Raw genomic sequence first — 16,382 nt, 5'->3', positions numbered from 1 at the left:
AGAGAAAAATAGCGTAATCTATGCTTAAAGGAACATGGGGCTGGGATTGAATTAGGATGTAGTTCGCTTAATCTGTTTCTTTTCTTGTTTTTTATTTTTTGAAGTTTCGTTGTTTTGGAAGTTGTTTAAAGTGTAATTTGGTTTGTATGGTTGAATGAATTCTTTGATATATGTCAACCTTTTAGTGTTTGGTGTGGTATATTGTTTTTATCTTCTAAACCATTATAATTTATAATAAACCATTATAAGATAGTCTAGTAGTTGAAGTTATAATATCTTACAAGTGATCTTAAGTTCAAACTTCACTATCAATATATTTGAGATGATCAATTATGATATGTATATCTGTATAAGAATACTCGCCCTCCCTAAATTATAATAACCCGATATAAATTACGTACATCTAAGTCTCTTCTCACGCTCCTTGGATAACCTAGACATAGAAACAATTCCATTTACCCGTTTACCTTTCTAAATGGTAAATTGGTAAGTGAAAAGTTTGATTGCATGTTAAACCTTAAACTCAAAATTCCTATGGAGATGTTTGTAGCTTTTTTCCCCTTTAAAAAAAAAAAAAAATAACGAATACTCATAGGTCGTTTTTCAAAGGAAGTCGCTCTCAACAGGGTATACAAAAAGACGAGGGAAAATGAAGTAGTTCGCACCTAGAAATCAACTGTCTAAACAAAAACTATCTATAAACGAGCATCCCTAACATCTCGAAAAAACCTTACAGTCAAACTAACCAAACAAAAACCGAAAATAACACGATAATACAAGGAACGAAACCAAGCGAAGAATACAAGACGGACCACAACAATCAACCTCGAGGACCCGCCCTTTTCAAATTTCCATTAACCGTCTCTTTCAAAGAATTTTCTCCCGGACTGATTCTCATTCTTGTAAAATAACACATTAACAGATCCATCACCCGATGCACTCTTTCCAACCAAAAGTGTTATCATATCGTCGAATGTACGTAGTTTAGTTACAACATACATTAGCCAATTTTATTATGACGCAAAGTTTCAAGACCATTTAGAATGTTTGGTTAAATTGACCATGAATGATCTTTTAAGGGTTTCATTTCAACAGATAAAGTGTTCATTTCAATTAATTTATCTACCAACTGAGGAACGTACAAGTTGACATCCATAATCAGTTTCTAAACGCAATCAATGATCATATAATTCGATGAACTGAAAACTGTAGTTTGTAATTTCCTCTCAATAAACAACCAGTACAAGTTTAGTGCGTTAAAATTCCATAAAGATTAGTCACAAATCCTATGTATGAAAGGTTATTACAAAAAAGACTGCATAATATCTCTAAGGTACAACAGTTTTGCACTTTTGCTGATCTGCTAGTTGTCGAAACCGAAATTACCAAACTGAATTAATCAACTACAACATGACCAAACTTAACGAAAGTCAATAATGGTCAACCGATTTCAAAACATCAACCAATAGTCTGCATTGTGGTTAATCATTAGATGTTCCACCTCTAGAATTCAGTACACGAAGTCATTTATCTGTGTTCGACCATTTCAAGTTTTTAAGAAATTTATTTCGTATTGTGAGTAGGGACACTAAGATAAAATTTAGTGTTTATGAAGTCATCAAGTAGAGGGTTGTAACCGTCTTTCGTCTTGGTCTTTGTGGGTAAGCCAAATTCTTCCATAAACACCGATGTGTCAAGCTGCATAAACAAACACAATAAATACCAGGTAATTTGCTACATAGAATTGACATAGAAATTAAAAAAAAAAAATATAATAAATGAATTAGATAAAGAATGAGAAATTACCGTTATGGTTCGCCTTTTCTTTCCTTGTTTTGAAGACCGCTCAAAAGACTCGATACGTGACTTTAGCCACCCAGAACAATAATGGTCAATACGTTCCAGAAGCCAAAAATCAGTCGGGAAAAATATATCTGCATCACCCTACAAAAAAGATTAACATGTTAGACTATCCAATTTCAGTCATTGTCACCATTACAAAGAAAATGCCGGTAGTAATTTGTGCGAGGGATATATAATATACTCCGTATTCATTTTGTACATTTAAAGGGTATTTTAGGATTCAGATATGACTTTTTTGCTCCGTTGGTCCCTTAGTTTAAGCCCATTTTACATGCAGCGTCCTGTCGTTTTTTTACGTACTCGATCCTGGTATTTTAAGAAATTGGTGCTCCAGTGGTCCCTCCGTCAAACTTTCGTTTAACAAATCTTTAACTCTTAACATGTGCATTGCATGTGAGGGTAAAATAGACTTTTTAGTTTTTTTCTTCCTTTTACCCTAAAACCTCATCTTCATCATCCAAAATCATAAACCCTAATTTTAGTCCTAAACCCAATTAGATTTAAAACCAAAAACTCACTTCCATCAACCAATGTACAGCGATTTTGCAACATAAACAGCAGACATCATCCCTAATCCCACTTCATTATGTTCATTATAAATACAATTACAATTTATAAATTATAAATTACAAATCATATTAAATTCAAGATACACCTTCCCCCTATTTTTTTTCTCAGCAACATTCAACCACATCATCCACATTCATCTTCATCATCCAAAATCATAAACCCTAATTTTAGTCCCTAACCAAATTAGATTTAAATGTATAAAACATCTCCAAACCTTCCCCCTATTTTTTTTCTCAGCAACATTCATCAACATCATCCACATTCATCTTCATCATCCAAAATCATAAACCCTAATTTTAGTCCCTAACCAAATTAGATTTAAATGTATAAAACATCTCTTTCATCATATTCACTAAAATCAATGGCTCCACCCACGTTTAGAATCCCTTTGTTAAAAATCCACATAATTTTTTATACCCACATGTGTTAAAAATCTCAACCAAACTTCATTTTGTATACACCCATTAAAACAATTTGAACCAAACTTCATTTTGTATACACCCTTTGATAAAATTTGAACCAAACTCGTTCTGTATACACCCTATAAAAGAATATGAACAAGTCTTGAATTCCGGCGACGACTAACTGAAACAGAGAAACCAAGAAAATTATGGTGACGCCCTTCGATTATAACTCGTACATTGATTTGTTTCATCCCCAATAATTACACAAACATAAAGGTCTAAAATTTTAAAACCTTGAATTGTGTTCATTAAGAACAAGCTGTTAAAAAGAAAGGACCCAGATCTGGACATGAAGAATTGATATCTGGGAATGAACAAATGATGGTTGAAGAAAAAACAACCTTCAACGCCAGACTCAAGTTACGTGAGCGCCGGATTTGGTGTTCGATTTCTTGTTTATTTTTAGTGTTTAAAATCAGTTTTGATTTTAGGGTTTAAAGTTGGTTTTCATTTTAGTGAATTATGAAGAAGAGGGTGGGTTTGATATTGAGATTCAGATGTTGTATACACGTGAATGTGTATTTGATTAATTTGAGATCTGAATGATGGTTTCAATTTTATTGGAACAAGACTTTTTTGCTCCATTTGGGTTTTTTAGCTAGGGTTTGTTGTTTCGTGAAATGAGGGAAAAAGATGAATAAAGGGTATTAAAAGGCTGAAATGACGGAAAAAGACGAAAACGCCCATCACGTGTTAATCACATGATGGTACTTAACAGACACATTAAACGGAAATTTGACAGAGTGACCACCGGAGCACCATTTTTAAAATACAGGATCAAGTACGTAAAGAAAAACGACATGGACGCCGCATGCAAAATGGGCTAAAACTAAGGAATCAACGGAGCAAAAAAGTCTTTAGATATTTAATTAATAATCAATCAGGTGTCAAACTAAACCATTGCAAGAGTATTTGGAGAACATGGATATGAAGAAATACCTTGGCATCCAGATAGGTGCTATAGTCTGAACTGCTTCCATCTTTCTGCAGAGATACAAGAAATAATGATCAGTGATCCACTCCAGATATATGTCTGTCACTTTTATGTTTCATTCAAAACTATAACTATATAATAAATAAAAAATTGATTAGTATAGGAATTCACCAAGAGTTTTGTTTCTTTATAGGGATTTATATACTACTTCTATTCCTACCACTTTCATAGGTTCATTAAAGAAATAATTTAATTGAAGAAAAAGACGGTTCATTGAGCACCGAGACTCTCAACAAAATTACTTAAACTATGTTACCTTGGTTGAAACCAGCGGAGCTCTATCACCAGGTACTTTAACATCAGGAAGGTAGTTGAAATCAGATGCAATAATCGACATCTTTGGCAAGGCTCCATGCAATGTTTCTAGAAGTTTCTGAATGTCATATGAATCTTTTAAGTACAGAACTACAAATAGATAGATAATATAATATAATATATATAATATATATAATATCCTTATTACAAAATAATATATATTGTGCTCTTACCAAACAACCAGTCGGTAGCCAACGTCGTCTTGGTTTAGGAAATATTTTAGCCCACACTTTGCTAGGTAGTAAAGGCTCCCTAATTTCTTGGGGTCTATAATCTTTGTCAACATTTAATATATCTAAACAGCTTTTTATCAGTGGATCTTGCATTGGCTTATATAACTCAGACAAATTGGACCTGCTTAAGAAGAGAGCCATAGATATTAAACAACGTATTGGGTATAACTCGTTATTTTACTAGAACTAATTGTATATTACATATTTCAGATAATATTTTTGTAACAAAAAAAAGGTGCACCACTTCACCTGTCTTGTTGCTTTTCTACCCAAACTTCCATCCATGGTGAAACTTGATTTTCCGAATAAATAAGATCATGTGGAAGGTTATCAAGAACCTAGCAGAAAAAATAGAACTTTTTTTATTTACCTTTCAGAGAGGTGACAAAAGTGTAACATTGGTTCATTAAAAAACATCTTGCTAAGCAAATCTAATATTGGTAGAGAAAAAGTAGGCAAAATTTACTTCGAGCATTATAACCCAGCACGGTTGTTGCTCAGCATCCCCTGTTTTAAGAGCAAAACTATTAACATTACCAACCTGTTCATGGACAAGAAAAAGTCCAGCTTTTAAGTAAAAAAAGAAAAATGTAAATCAAAACGAATTTTTTATATTTTAACTTTTTTTTAGATCAACAATAATTGGTAATAACAGTGACATTGACAGTAGAATATACCCCATCCACTACGATCAGCAGCATCACGACATTCGACTTTGAACTTTGATAAGTGACTACGGACTTCACCAACCGTCTCCATCTGTTTCTTGGCTAATGAAGGACTAATTTCTACTGAGCTGCAGAAAAAAAAAATGATTCTTGATAAGATGATTTAAAATAATCCAAATTAACTTGAAAATGTTAAGTAATTAAATGCTGATAAATAAATGCTACAACATAATTAAATAATTTAGAAGAGAAAGAATGCACATACGTGTATGACATGTCATTGTAAACTCGGGTGGGTGCATTCAACATAATGTAATCCAGAATGCCCTTTGCACATGTTCCTGATCCACCTCCAATTTCATAGATCTGAATTTATAACGTTAAATCATTATTCAGCCTTAATAGAACAGGACAAAAACTTAATTTTTTCTTGTTCTTATATTGTGAGAGAGAAAAAAGAATGTAACTGAACTAAAGCTTAGCATTATGCATACAATCAACTTGCACATAATCAAAAGCAATTTAACTCACCTTTAGAGGAAAAGATAGATTCGTCGTTCGCAAAATTGCTTCTGCAATCCCGTGTGCATACCAAGGCTACAAGAGATAAGTCGAAATTGTTATATAGTTTCACGTCAATTAGATATCTTTCCATTACAATGCCTATTAATTTAAGTATTTAAGTATACATATAAAGTTAGGAAGAACAGAACATTGATATTCAGAACATCATGCTGAACTTATGGCTAAGATAGCACATCAATACATTTATGGTTATGTGATGTCACATTCAATACAAAGTTACAAACTACCACGCATTGCAGGCAGCAGTAAGCTCATCAAAAAATTAATATTATTTTTTTTTAAAATTTTTTCATAAAGATTGTGGAGCAACAAACTGAATACAGAACAAAAAATCCACTTTCATTCTCGACAAGATTTTTCTTTTTTTTTTTGTTTGGGGGGGGGGGGGGAATTACCAAATTAACCACTAATACAATGTCCCTGAATTGTGATCTACTAAGTAACGGTGTATGTGATATGCACCTTGAAAAGTTCAACTGGAGTAAACCAAGAGACATCGTTTTGCTTGTATATTTTTTCTAAATGTGACATGTATGCCTTCCTTCCTGAAAAGAAAAAAAAACACCTTCATTAAGCAATGAAAATACTATCTTACATTAAAAAGTATCGTAGCTTGAAGAATCGTAGTATCAGATAATCAAATGCTTTAAGTTATAGATTCTTAAGTAATACATTATCATGTTAGCTTTCAAGATAGATATACTATATCAATTTACTGCCTGACTATCCAAATTCGACTCTTTTGACCTAATCAAATACAGAGTACAGTAATGAAAAATATACACTTTGAACTCAATATATGCCAACATCATCATTATGAATGTACAATCCCACTGAAGTATAGCAAGTAACAATATGAATTATGAGTTAGTGATACCTTGAAGCTTATGAAAATTAATACTCCTGTCAAGAACTCCAACAGACCTTGGACTTTGTGAAAAGTAACCATGATCTGGATCATATAATGCTGAATGAATAAAATCTCTAACCTATACTCAATTATAACAAACACAATCACCACATTTGATAATATCATAGTTTGCAGCAATTAACAATAAGCATACACAGTTGATGAGATCAATGGGAGATAGTGAAGGAAACATACAAGAACAGGAGTATCACCGACGAATTGGGCGGAGAAAAACCTAATTTGTGCTCCGGAGCTTACTGATATAAAATTAGAAATATATGATTAAAGAAATAAAATAACAAAATTGGAAATGAATAGATAGAGGTGGAGGATTACATTTGTTTGATTTGTGAAAAATGGTGTTAAAATTAAGAAGAAGATGACGACGGCTGAATCTGTACGTAAAAGCCATCTCCGATATACGCCGGAGATTTCAGGTTTGAAAGGGTTTTGAGATTTTAAGGGTTTTACACTCTGCCACTGAAGTTTTATTTCTATTTCTAAAGTAATAAATAAAAGGACTTTTTTGCTCCGTTGGTCTTTCAATTATACACGAAATTGCAATTCGAGTCCCTCAAGTTTTTTTTTGGATTTTCGAGTCCTTAAAAATGCAAAATTTTGCAATCCGAGTCCCTCCGTCAGTTTGCCGTCTAAATTAGCTGTTAACTCTTGACATGTGCCATACATGTGAGGGTAAAATCGTCTTTTTTACTCTTTTCTTCGACTTTTTTGCTCCGTTGGTCCTTCGTTTATAGACAAAATTGCAATCCGAGTCCCTCAAGTTTTTTTTTTTTGAAAGGCCAAGCATAATATATTATATATATGAATTAAAGGTGCAAAGAGGACTCATACTTGAGAATAGTATGAGTCGAAATAAACACAAAGGTTACAAAGTACATTAAAAGCAAAAAATTTATCTTTATTAGCTAAATGGTGGTGGAGATTTCGTTTGAAAGAAAACGCATTTTGGGTGAAAATCATTAAAAGTATACACGGAAGATTGGTGTTTTTATATGGAGGGTGTTAAAAAATAGGCTACCGGTTCGAACCGAACTCGATAAAAGGGGGATTGATCTTGACTCGGTAAGGTGTCCCATTTGTAATGATGGCATTGAAGATTTAGAGCATGTTTCGTTAAATTGTTCCTTTGCAAAAGGTATTTGGAGGCGCGTTTTTAATTGGTTGCATATTCAAACACCAAACACACCTTCGTTAGTCGAGTTACTAAAGTCCTAAAGTTTCATTAGCTCACCGGGTCCAAACTTATATTCGCAAGCATGTATTTGGGTTAGCGCCTATGTCATATGGCAAAACCGAAATCGTAAATATCACGGAACTCACAATTGACGGGTCCACTAACCTTTGTGTTTATTTCGACTCATACTATTCTCAAGTATGAGTCCTCTTTGTACCTTTAATTCATATATATAATATATAATATATTATGCTTAATTTAAAAAAATAATAAAAAAATAAAAAAAACTTGAGAGGCTCGGATTGCAATTTTTTCTATAAACGAAGGACCAACGGAGCAAAAAAGTCGAAGAAAAGAGTAAAAAGACGATTTTACCCTCACATGCATGGCACATGTCAAGGGTTAACGGCTAATTTAGACGGCAAACTGACGGAGGGACTCGGATTGCAAAATTTTGCAATTTTAAGGACTCGAATATCCAAAAAAAACTTGAGGGACTCGGATTGCAATTTCGTGTATAATTGAAGGACCAATGGAGCAAAAAAGTCTAAATAAAAGAGTTAAAAGCTATAAGAAAAATTGCTTTCACGTTTGTTTCAATATAAGCAATATACTCAATCGTAGATTATATATTTTCAAAAAAGTATTTTTAATGTAGACTATTGGTGATCGGTTACATGTTGAACCGGTAAACTAAATTATTAATTATTTAGAATTTTTTGCATTTTATATGGCTATAAATAGGTCATATACTTTTAGTTTTGTTTCGATGGAGACTATATAAAAAATGTGTAACAACCCGACATCTCAATTCCCAAAAAAAAAAAATTCTGGGCCTGACCATCTGGACGGCGTCCAGGTTTTGGGACGGCGTCCAGCTTTTAAAACTGGGACGGCGTCCGAGCAATTGGGACGGCGTCTCAATGAACTGCCAGGGACTGACCTGGTGTCCCGTTTCACGTACGCGGAAAACCCGCTTCCCGACATTTTTAAACGAAAACCTTTTTACCACAAGTCAATATAAGTGAAACTAAGAGTTTTGCATAATCAAAACAAGTTTTACATCATCGGGCCCACGTCGCCTATTTTACGAGTTTCGTTCAAAAATACAAGTTTTGACCAAATACAAGTTTAAGTTCCAAACGACACTAGAGCATGGTGTTTGGGGTTAAACTACCCAATCTCGGTCGAACTCCAAAAGCTAACACCCAAAAGCATCCCCTATCAAAACGAGCGGGAGACCACTAATCCAATTGAACGCTCTTACCCTTGTCAACGCCCGAGCCTATAAAAAGGTAAACAACGAGAGGGTAAGCAAAGCTTAGTGAATGCAATAATTATACGAATACATATATAATATACCTACTTACAATCACTTACACAAATACCGCAAACATGCTAGCAAACACAATTAGCTTATCGTCACAAATACAAGCTATAACCTCCAATAATCAAGCTAGCATAACACAAGCGTATATAACATGAACAAAGTAATATGCTTACACTACAACACAATGACCATGGTTAACCAATCGTACACGGAACGATGTTTAAAGACCGTCGGTGTTCACAACAACCATTAGTGCACTTAACACTTCGCACACTAACCCCACGGGTGGCATCTTAACACTTCGATGCTTCACCCCGGGTGGCACCTTAACACTTCGGCACTTCACCCCGAGTGGTGTCTTAACACTTCGACACTTCACTCTTCACCTTGCTTGGAGTGGCATCTTAACACATCGATACTTCCCTCCCGAGTGGCGTCTTAACACATCGACACTTCACTCGCCATGTGGACGTGGTGTCTTAGCACATCGACACTTCACATCTCACACTACACAAATAAACACATTATATATCTACGCATATAATTATTCCACTCACCTTAGAGTCTTCGTGAAAGATAACCGAACTTGCAACTTCAATGTAACGTACCTATTACGTTTTAGCACATAATCAACTCACAACTCAAGTCGATCAAGCAACTCACTTAAAAATCTAGAGTCTTTTGACCCAAGGTGCAATCCCGACCCATTTTGCAACCTTAACTCTAATAATGGGTTAACTTCACCAAAAACCCTAATTCTAGCCATTTAAGGTCTTAACACACATTTAATCACCAAGTTGACTAGTTTTCATACATGCAAAACAACCTAGGTCATCAAAGACCCATTTGACTCATTTCAAGGTCAACACACCCATTTGGGTCACCCACAACCCAAGTGACACCCACTAACATTAACTATAAGTGTACTAGTGATTTTGCTAGGCCTTTAAGACCCATTTACACCATTTACCCTTTCAAAACCCTAGGTTAGTCACCATTTGGGTCTTCATGACCCAAACTTACCCAAAACCCCCAAATCACTCATAAATGGGTTTTATGTGCAACCTTAACCCAAACCCTAACCCTTAAACACATTAAACTAGAGAAATCAAGTTTAGGGCTTACCACCACAATCAAAACGAAGCTAACGAGGAGATGAACAACTTTAATGCTCGAGCTAGAACCCGAAACAAGCTTCTTCCTCTCCTATTTGAGCTTTCTCACACTTAAATGCACTCTCACTCTAGAATTGAAGTGGATGAGGTTTGGTGGTTGGAAATGGAGTAATGAAGCTCAACAAAGCTGATCTAGGGCCTTTAATTCGTCCACAAAGTGAAATTACCAAAATGCCCATCTAAAATTTCTAAAAAACAAAAAGGCTTGTCTTCCAGCCATTCTGGCCGGCGTCCAGAAAGTTGGACGGCGTCCAGGCCTTTAATTTGGGATGGCTTCCCGCCCATTTGGACGGCGTCCCACCAGTCTGAGGAAACCGGATCTTACAACTCTCCCCCACTTGAACCGGATTGCGACCTCGCAATCCACGCCGCATGACAAGCAGGAAGATAAACCAAGACAAACTCTTCGGGCTCCCAAGTAAACTCGGAACCTATACTTCGACGCCATTGGACTTTAAAAGTCCTCACCTCTTTATTTCTCAATTTCTTAACCTTTTCATCAAGTATAGCAACCGGCTCCTCAACATACTCTAACTTATTATTTAGCTCAATCTCGTCTAACGACACCCGCGAAGAATCATCCGCAAGACACTTACGGAGATGGGAAACATGAAATGTATTATTGATCCCCGCAAGCTCTTTGGGTAATTCCAATCGATATGCAACTTCACCAACACGAGCTAAAACTTTAAATGGCCCAATAAACCGAGGAGCTAACTTTCCCCTCTTCGAAATCGAATAATACCCTTCCATGGCGAAACCTTAAGCATTACCATGTCGCCTTCTTGAAATTTGATCGTTCGTCTACGTTTATCGGCATACGAATTTTGTCTATCTTGAGCCTTCTTCAAATGATCCTGAATAATATCAATCTTATTATTCGTCTCCAAAACCAAATCGGTACTCCCGATTTCCCTTTGACCCACTTCACCCCAACAAATTGGAGTTCGACACCTACGCCCATATAGCATCTCATAAGGTGGCATCCCGATACTAGTACGATAACTATTATTGTACGAGAATTCCACTAAAGGCAAATGCTCATCCCAACTTCCACCAAAATCAATAATGCACGCCCGTAACATATCTTTCAAAGTTTGATTCGTACGTTCGGTTTGACCGTCCGTTTGAGGATGATACGCCGTGCTCAACTTTAATTGCGTACCCATATCTTCATGAAACTTTTCCCAAAATCGAGATGTAAAATGGGTGTCTCGATCCGAAATAATAGATATAGGAACCCCATGTCGCGAGACCACTTCCTTGATAAACAATTTAGCCAAGGCCTCCGACGATATTGCTTCTTTAATGGGAAGAAACAAAGCACTTTTCGTTAAACGATCAACTATTACCCAAATTGAATCAAATTGGGTTCTCGCCGTCTTAGGTAACTTTGTGATGAAATCCATGGTAATGTGCTCCCATTTCCACTTCGGAATTTCTAACGGTTGTAATTTACCATACGGCTTTTGGTGCTCGGCCTTAACTTGCAAACAAGTGACACATTGTTCGACATATTTTACAACATCACGCTTCATGCCCGGCCACCAATAATCCTTCCTCAAATCATGATACATTTTCGTCGCACCCGGATGAATGGAATACTTTGACTTATGTGCTTCATCAAGTAGCACCCGCCGGTAATCAACCATCTTAGGCACCCACACCCTTCCTTGAAAAGATAACAAACCACGCGAACCCATAGTAATGAATTCCGATTGCCCTACGATTCGTTCCGCATACTTATTGTGAACGTAAGCCTCTATTTGAATCTCACCAAGCTTCTCAAGGAAATCATTAGTAATGATCAAACGTAACGATCCTACCTTTATCGCCGAATGTTGACTCTTTCGACTCAACGCATCCGCGACAACGTTCGCCTTGCCCGGATGATAAAGTATCTCACAATCATAGTCCTTTACCACATCCATCCATCTACGTTGACGATAATTCAAATCTCGTTGACTAAAAAGGTGTTTTAAGTTCTTATGATCCGAATAAATCGTGCACTTAACACCATACAAGTAATGGCGCCAAATTTTCAACGCATGCACCACCGCCGCCAACTCAAGATCATGAGTCGGACATCTCGTTTCGTGTTCCTTTAATTGTCGAGAGGCATAAGCGATGACTTTACCTCTTTGCATTAAAACACACTCGAGCCCGTTCAAAGACGCATCACAATAAACCGTCATGTCTTCTACCCCTTCCGGTAACACTAACACCGGAGCTTGACATAATTTCTCTTTTAACAATTGAAAAGCAATTTCTTGCTCGTTCTCCCAATTAAATTTCGCGTTCTTTCTTGTCAACTTCGTCAGTGGAGAAGAAATCTTGAAAAAGTCTTGGATAAACCGACGATAATAACCGGCCAATCCGAGAAAACTCTGGATTTCCGTAGGCGTAGTCAGTCGTCCCCAACTCTTCACCGTCTCTATCTTCCCCGGGTCTACTTGAATACCGTCCTTGTTAACAATATGACCAAGGAATTGAACTTCCCTTAGCCAAAATTCACATTTGGAGAACTTTGCATACAACTTCTCCTTTCGTAACGTCTTCAATACTTCACGCAAATGACGTTCATGTTCGTTAATACTTTTTGAGTAGACTAATATGTCGTCAATGAATACAATTACCGACTTGTCCAACATAGGTTGGCACACTCGGTTCATAAGGTCCATGAATGCCGCCGGTGCATTCGTAAGACCAAAAGGCATTACCACAAATTCAAAATGCCCATAACGCGTTTGAAAAGCCGTTTTCTCGATGTCTTCCTCACGGACCCGCATTTGATGATAGCCGGACTGTAGGTCGATTTTAGAGAAATACGTTGCACCTTGAAGTTGATCAAACAAATCGTCAATCCTAGGTAACGGATAACGATTCTTGATCGTCACTTTATTCAACTCTTGGTAATCGATGCACATCCGCATACTACCATCCTTCTTCTTCACAAATAACACCGGAGCGCCCCATGGTGAAGCACTCGGTCGAATAAAACCCTTCTCAAGTAACTCTTGGGTTTGATTTAGCAATTCTTGCATTTCTGTCGGCGCTAAACGATAAGGAGTTTTAGCAATGGGGGTAGCCCCCGGAACCAACTCAATGCGAAATTCAACTTGTCTTTCCGCCGGAACGCCCGGTAACTCGTCCGGAAAAACGTCTTCAAATTCACTAACAACCGGAATTTCACGAATAGGTGGTGGCTTGTCACGAGCATCAACAACATGGGCAAGAAAAGTCAAGCCACCACTAACAAGGAAACGACGTGCCCGTGCAAAAGTGCATATCGGCACCGGTCTCCTTCGCTTATCGCCATGAATAATTAACTCTCCCCCACTTGGGGTCTTTACAAGAATAAACTTATCATGGCATGCAATATCGGCTCTATAACGATCGAGCCAATCCATACCAACGACAATATCAAAATCGCCCAAGGTCATCGGAATGAGATCAATCTCAAAACTTTCGGCACCAAATACAACATTACAATTTTTACACACATCAACCACTAGCGCCGTCTTGCCATCCGCTATTTTGACTTCTACCGGACGACTTAACTTTACTAGCGGTTTATTTAACTTAGGCACAAATCTTGGAGATACGAAAGACAAATTAGCACCACTATCAAAAAGTATCCGTGCCTGATTAGAGTTAACCATGAAAGTACCTGAGACAACTTCGTTCGATTGTTTGGCTTCATCATTGGTCATCAAATAGTTTCGAACCCTTGCCGTACCCGCCGCCTTCTCTAACCGTTTAACATTATCATTGCGCATCTCGGGACACTCCGGCCTCTTGTGCCCTTCCTTTCCACAATTAAAACAAGTGAGCTTGGTTGTGGACGATGATTTAGGGCATTCGCGAGCCATGTGCCCCTTTTGACCACAATTGTAACAAGAATAGGAAAAATCACCGGAAGTACCCTTCTTCACGCTACCAACACTCTCGGAACCCTTCTTGTGCTTCTTGTTAGAAAAATTTGAATGACTAGTAGCTTCAAACTTTTTCTTGCCTAGGGTGAAGCCACTCTTTCTCAAGATGAGCGACTCGAACCCCTTGGCCATATCGAACAACTCGTCAAAACTCTTCACCACATTTACACTTATCTTATCTTGATAACAATCATTCAACATTCGGTAAAAGTCTTCCTTCAACATCTTATCATTCCCGACATACTCCGGGCAAAATTGGGTCTTGGACAAAAAACACAGTTTTGAGAGTGTTCAAATCCATCGACCCTTGCCTCACGGAACGTAACTCGTCCTTAAGCCTCGTAAGATCGGCCGAAGTTCAGTATTCGTCGAAAAACTCTTTCTTGAATTCATTCCAGGTGAACTCCATGCATTGTTCTTCGCCATAAAGTCGGATCTTCGCGTCCCACCACAATTTAGCATCACCTCTTAACATGCTACAACCATATCTCGTCTTTTTATCGAGAGCGCATTCACACGTACGAAAATCCCCCTCCATATCGGAGATCCAACGGGCACTCTTAAGTGGGTCCCGTTCACCTTCAAAGGTGGGAGGTTGAGAATCCTTGAAATTCTTAAAGAAAAAGTCCCGTCTCCTCACATTATCCTCTTGAAGAACGGCCTTAACTTGCTCCTTTACCACATTGACTAGTTGTTCGTCAATCGTATCTAGGAACATCTTCTTAACATCTTTGAGAAACTCCGCTTTTTGACGTTTAAAGATGGTCTCAACTTTGGCCGTGAACTCAACGTCCTCACTCGTACTTCCATCATTGGTGTCGTGTCCATTTCTCATCTTCATTCTATAAAACGAAGTAATTAAGCAACGAAACGAAAGGTCATAACACATAGGTATATACATATATGCCACACTACCCCATCTTGCTCAACAATCGTCGTACATCGCTCGTTTGACACGATTTGAACCCGTAACAATGGTAGCTAATCATTGTTACGCGAACACGTCGCATTAACTTGCTAGTACAACGTCCATCTCGCTTGATGATTACTAAACACAACACAAATCAATTAGCACAATGTTAGTTCATATAAATCAAGGCACTAACAATTACCGATTAGATCCAAAGTCCTACAAGTCCCGCATAAAGCGTACACACAATAAAGTCTAAGTCTAGGCACCTATCTCAAGTCGCCTAAATCCCTTAGGCCATGCTCTGATACCACTTGTAACAACCCGACATCTCAATTCCCAAAAAAAAAAAAATTTCTGGGCCTGACCATCTGGACGGCGTCCAGGTTTTGGGACGGCGTCCAGCTTTTAAAACTGGGACGGCGTCCGAGCAATTGGGACGGCGTCCCAATGAACTGCCAGGGACTGACCTGGTGTCCCGTTTCACGTACGCGGAAAACCTGCTTCCCGACATTTTTAAACGAAAACCTTTTTACCACAAGTCAATATAAGTGAAACTAAGAGTTTTGCATAATCAAAACAAGTTTTACATCATCGGGCCCACGTCGTCTATTTTACGAGTTTCGTTCAAAAATACAAGTTTCGACCAAATACAAGTTTAAGTTCCAAACGACACTAGAGCATGGTGTTTGGGGTTAAACTACCCAATCTCGGTCGAACTCCAAAAGCTAACACCCAAAAGCATCCCCTATCAAAACGAGCGGGAGACCACTAATCCAATTGAACACTCTTACCCTTGTCAACGCCCGAGCCTATAAAAAGGTAAACAACGAGAGGGTAAGCAAAGCTTAGTGAATGCAATAATTATACGAATACATATATAATATACCTACTTGCAATCACTTACACAAATACCGCAAACATGCTAGCAAACACAATTAGCTTATCGTCACAAATACAAGCTATAACCTCCAATAATCAAGATAGCATAACACAATCGTATATAACATGAGCAAAGTAATATGCTTACACTACAACACAATGACCATAGTTAACCAATCGTACAAGGAACGGTGTTTAAAGACCGTCGGTGTTCACAACAACCATTAGTGCACTTAACACTTCGCACACTAACCCCACGGGTGGCATCTTAACACTTCGATGCTTCACCCCGGGTGGCACCTTAACACTTCGGCACTTCACCCCGAGTGGTGTCTTAACACTTCGACACTTCA

At 37.5% G+C, this 16,382-nt stretch overlaps 1 protein-coding gene across 1 annotated transcript; it reads right to left on the bottom strand.

Annotated features, from left to right (window-relative positions):
- Positions 1-1,221: 1,221 nt before the first annotated feature.
- On the bottom strand, positions 1,222-7,014 carry LOC139854603 (protein arginine methyltransferase NDUFAF7 homolog, mitochondrial). Its single transcript, XM_071843899.1, has 14 exons — positions 6,939-7,014; positions 6,798-6,859; positions 6,570-6,681; positions 6,155-6,237; positions 5,639-5,704; positions 5,373-5,473; positions 5,117-5,235; positions 4,906-4,946; positions 4,689-4,777; positions 4,380-4,560; positions 4,148-4,264; positions 3,837-3,881; positions 1,807-1,944; positions 1,222-1,698 (listed from the first exon to the last, which is right to left on the bottom strand). Exons 1-14 carry the CDS (start codon positions 7,012-7,014, stop codon positions 1,564-1,566), a joined length of 1,365 nt encoding a protein of 454 aa, XP_071700000.1. The 3' UTR covers positions 1,222-1,563.
- Positions 7,015-16,382: the final 9,368 nt, after the last annotated feature.

This window comes from Rutidosis leptorrhynchoides, chromosome 6 (assembly GCF_046630445.1).
Source record: "Rutidosis leptorrhynchoides isolate AG116_Rl617_1_P2 chromosome 6, CSIRO_AGI_Rlap_v1, whole genome shotgun sequence".
Taxonomy (NCBI): domain Eukaryota; kingdom Viridiplantae; phylum Streptophyta; class Magnoliopsida; order Asterales; family Asteraceae; genus Rutidosis; species Rutidosis leptorrhynchoides.
Note: the sequence above shows the minus strand (reverse complement) of the source record. Positions and strands in the feature narration are given on the sequence as shown.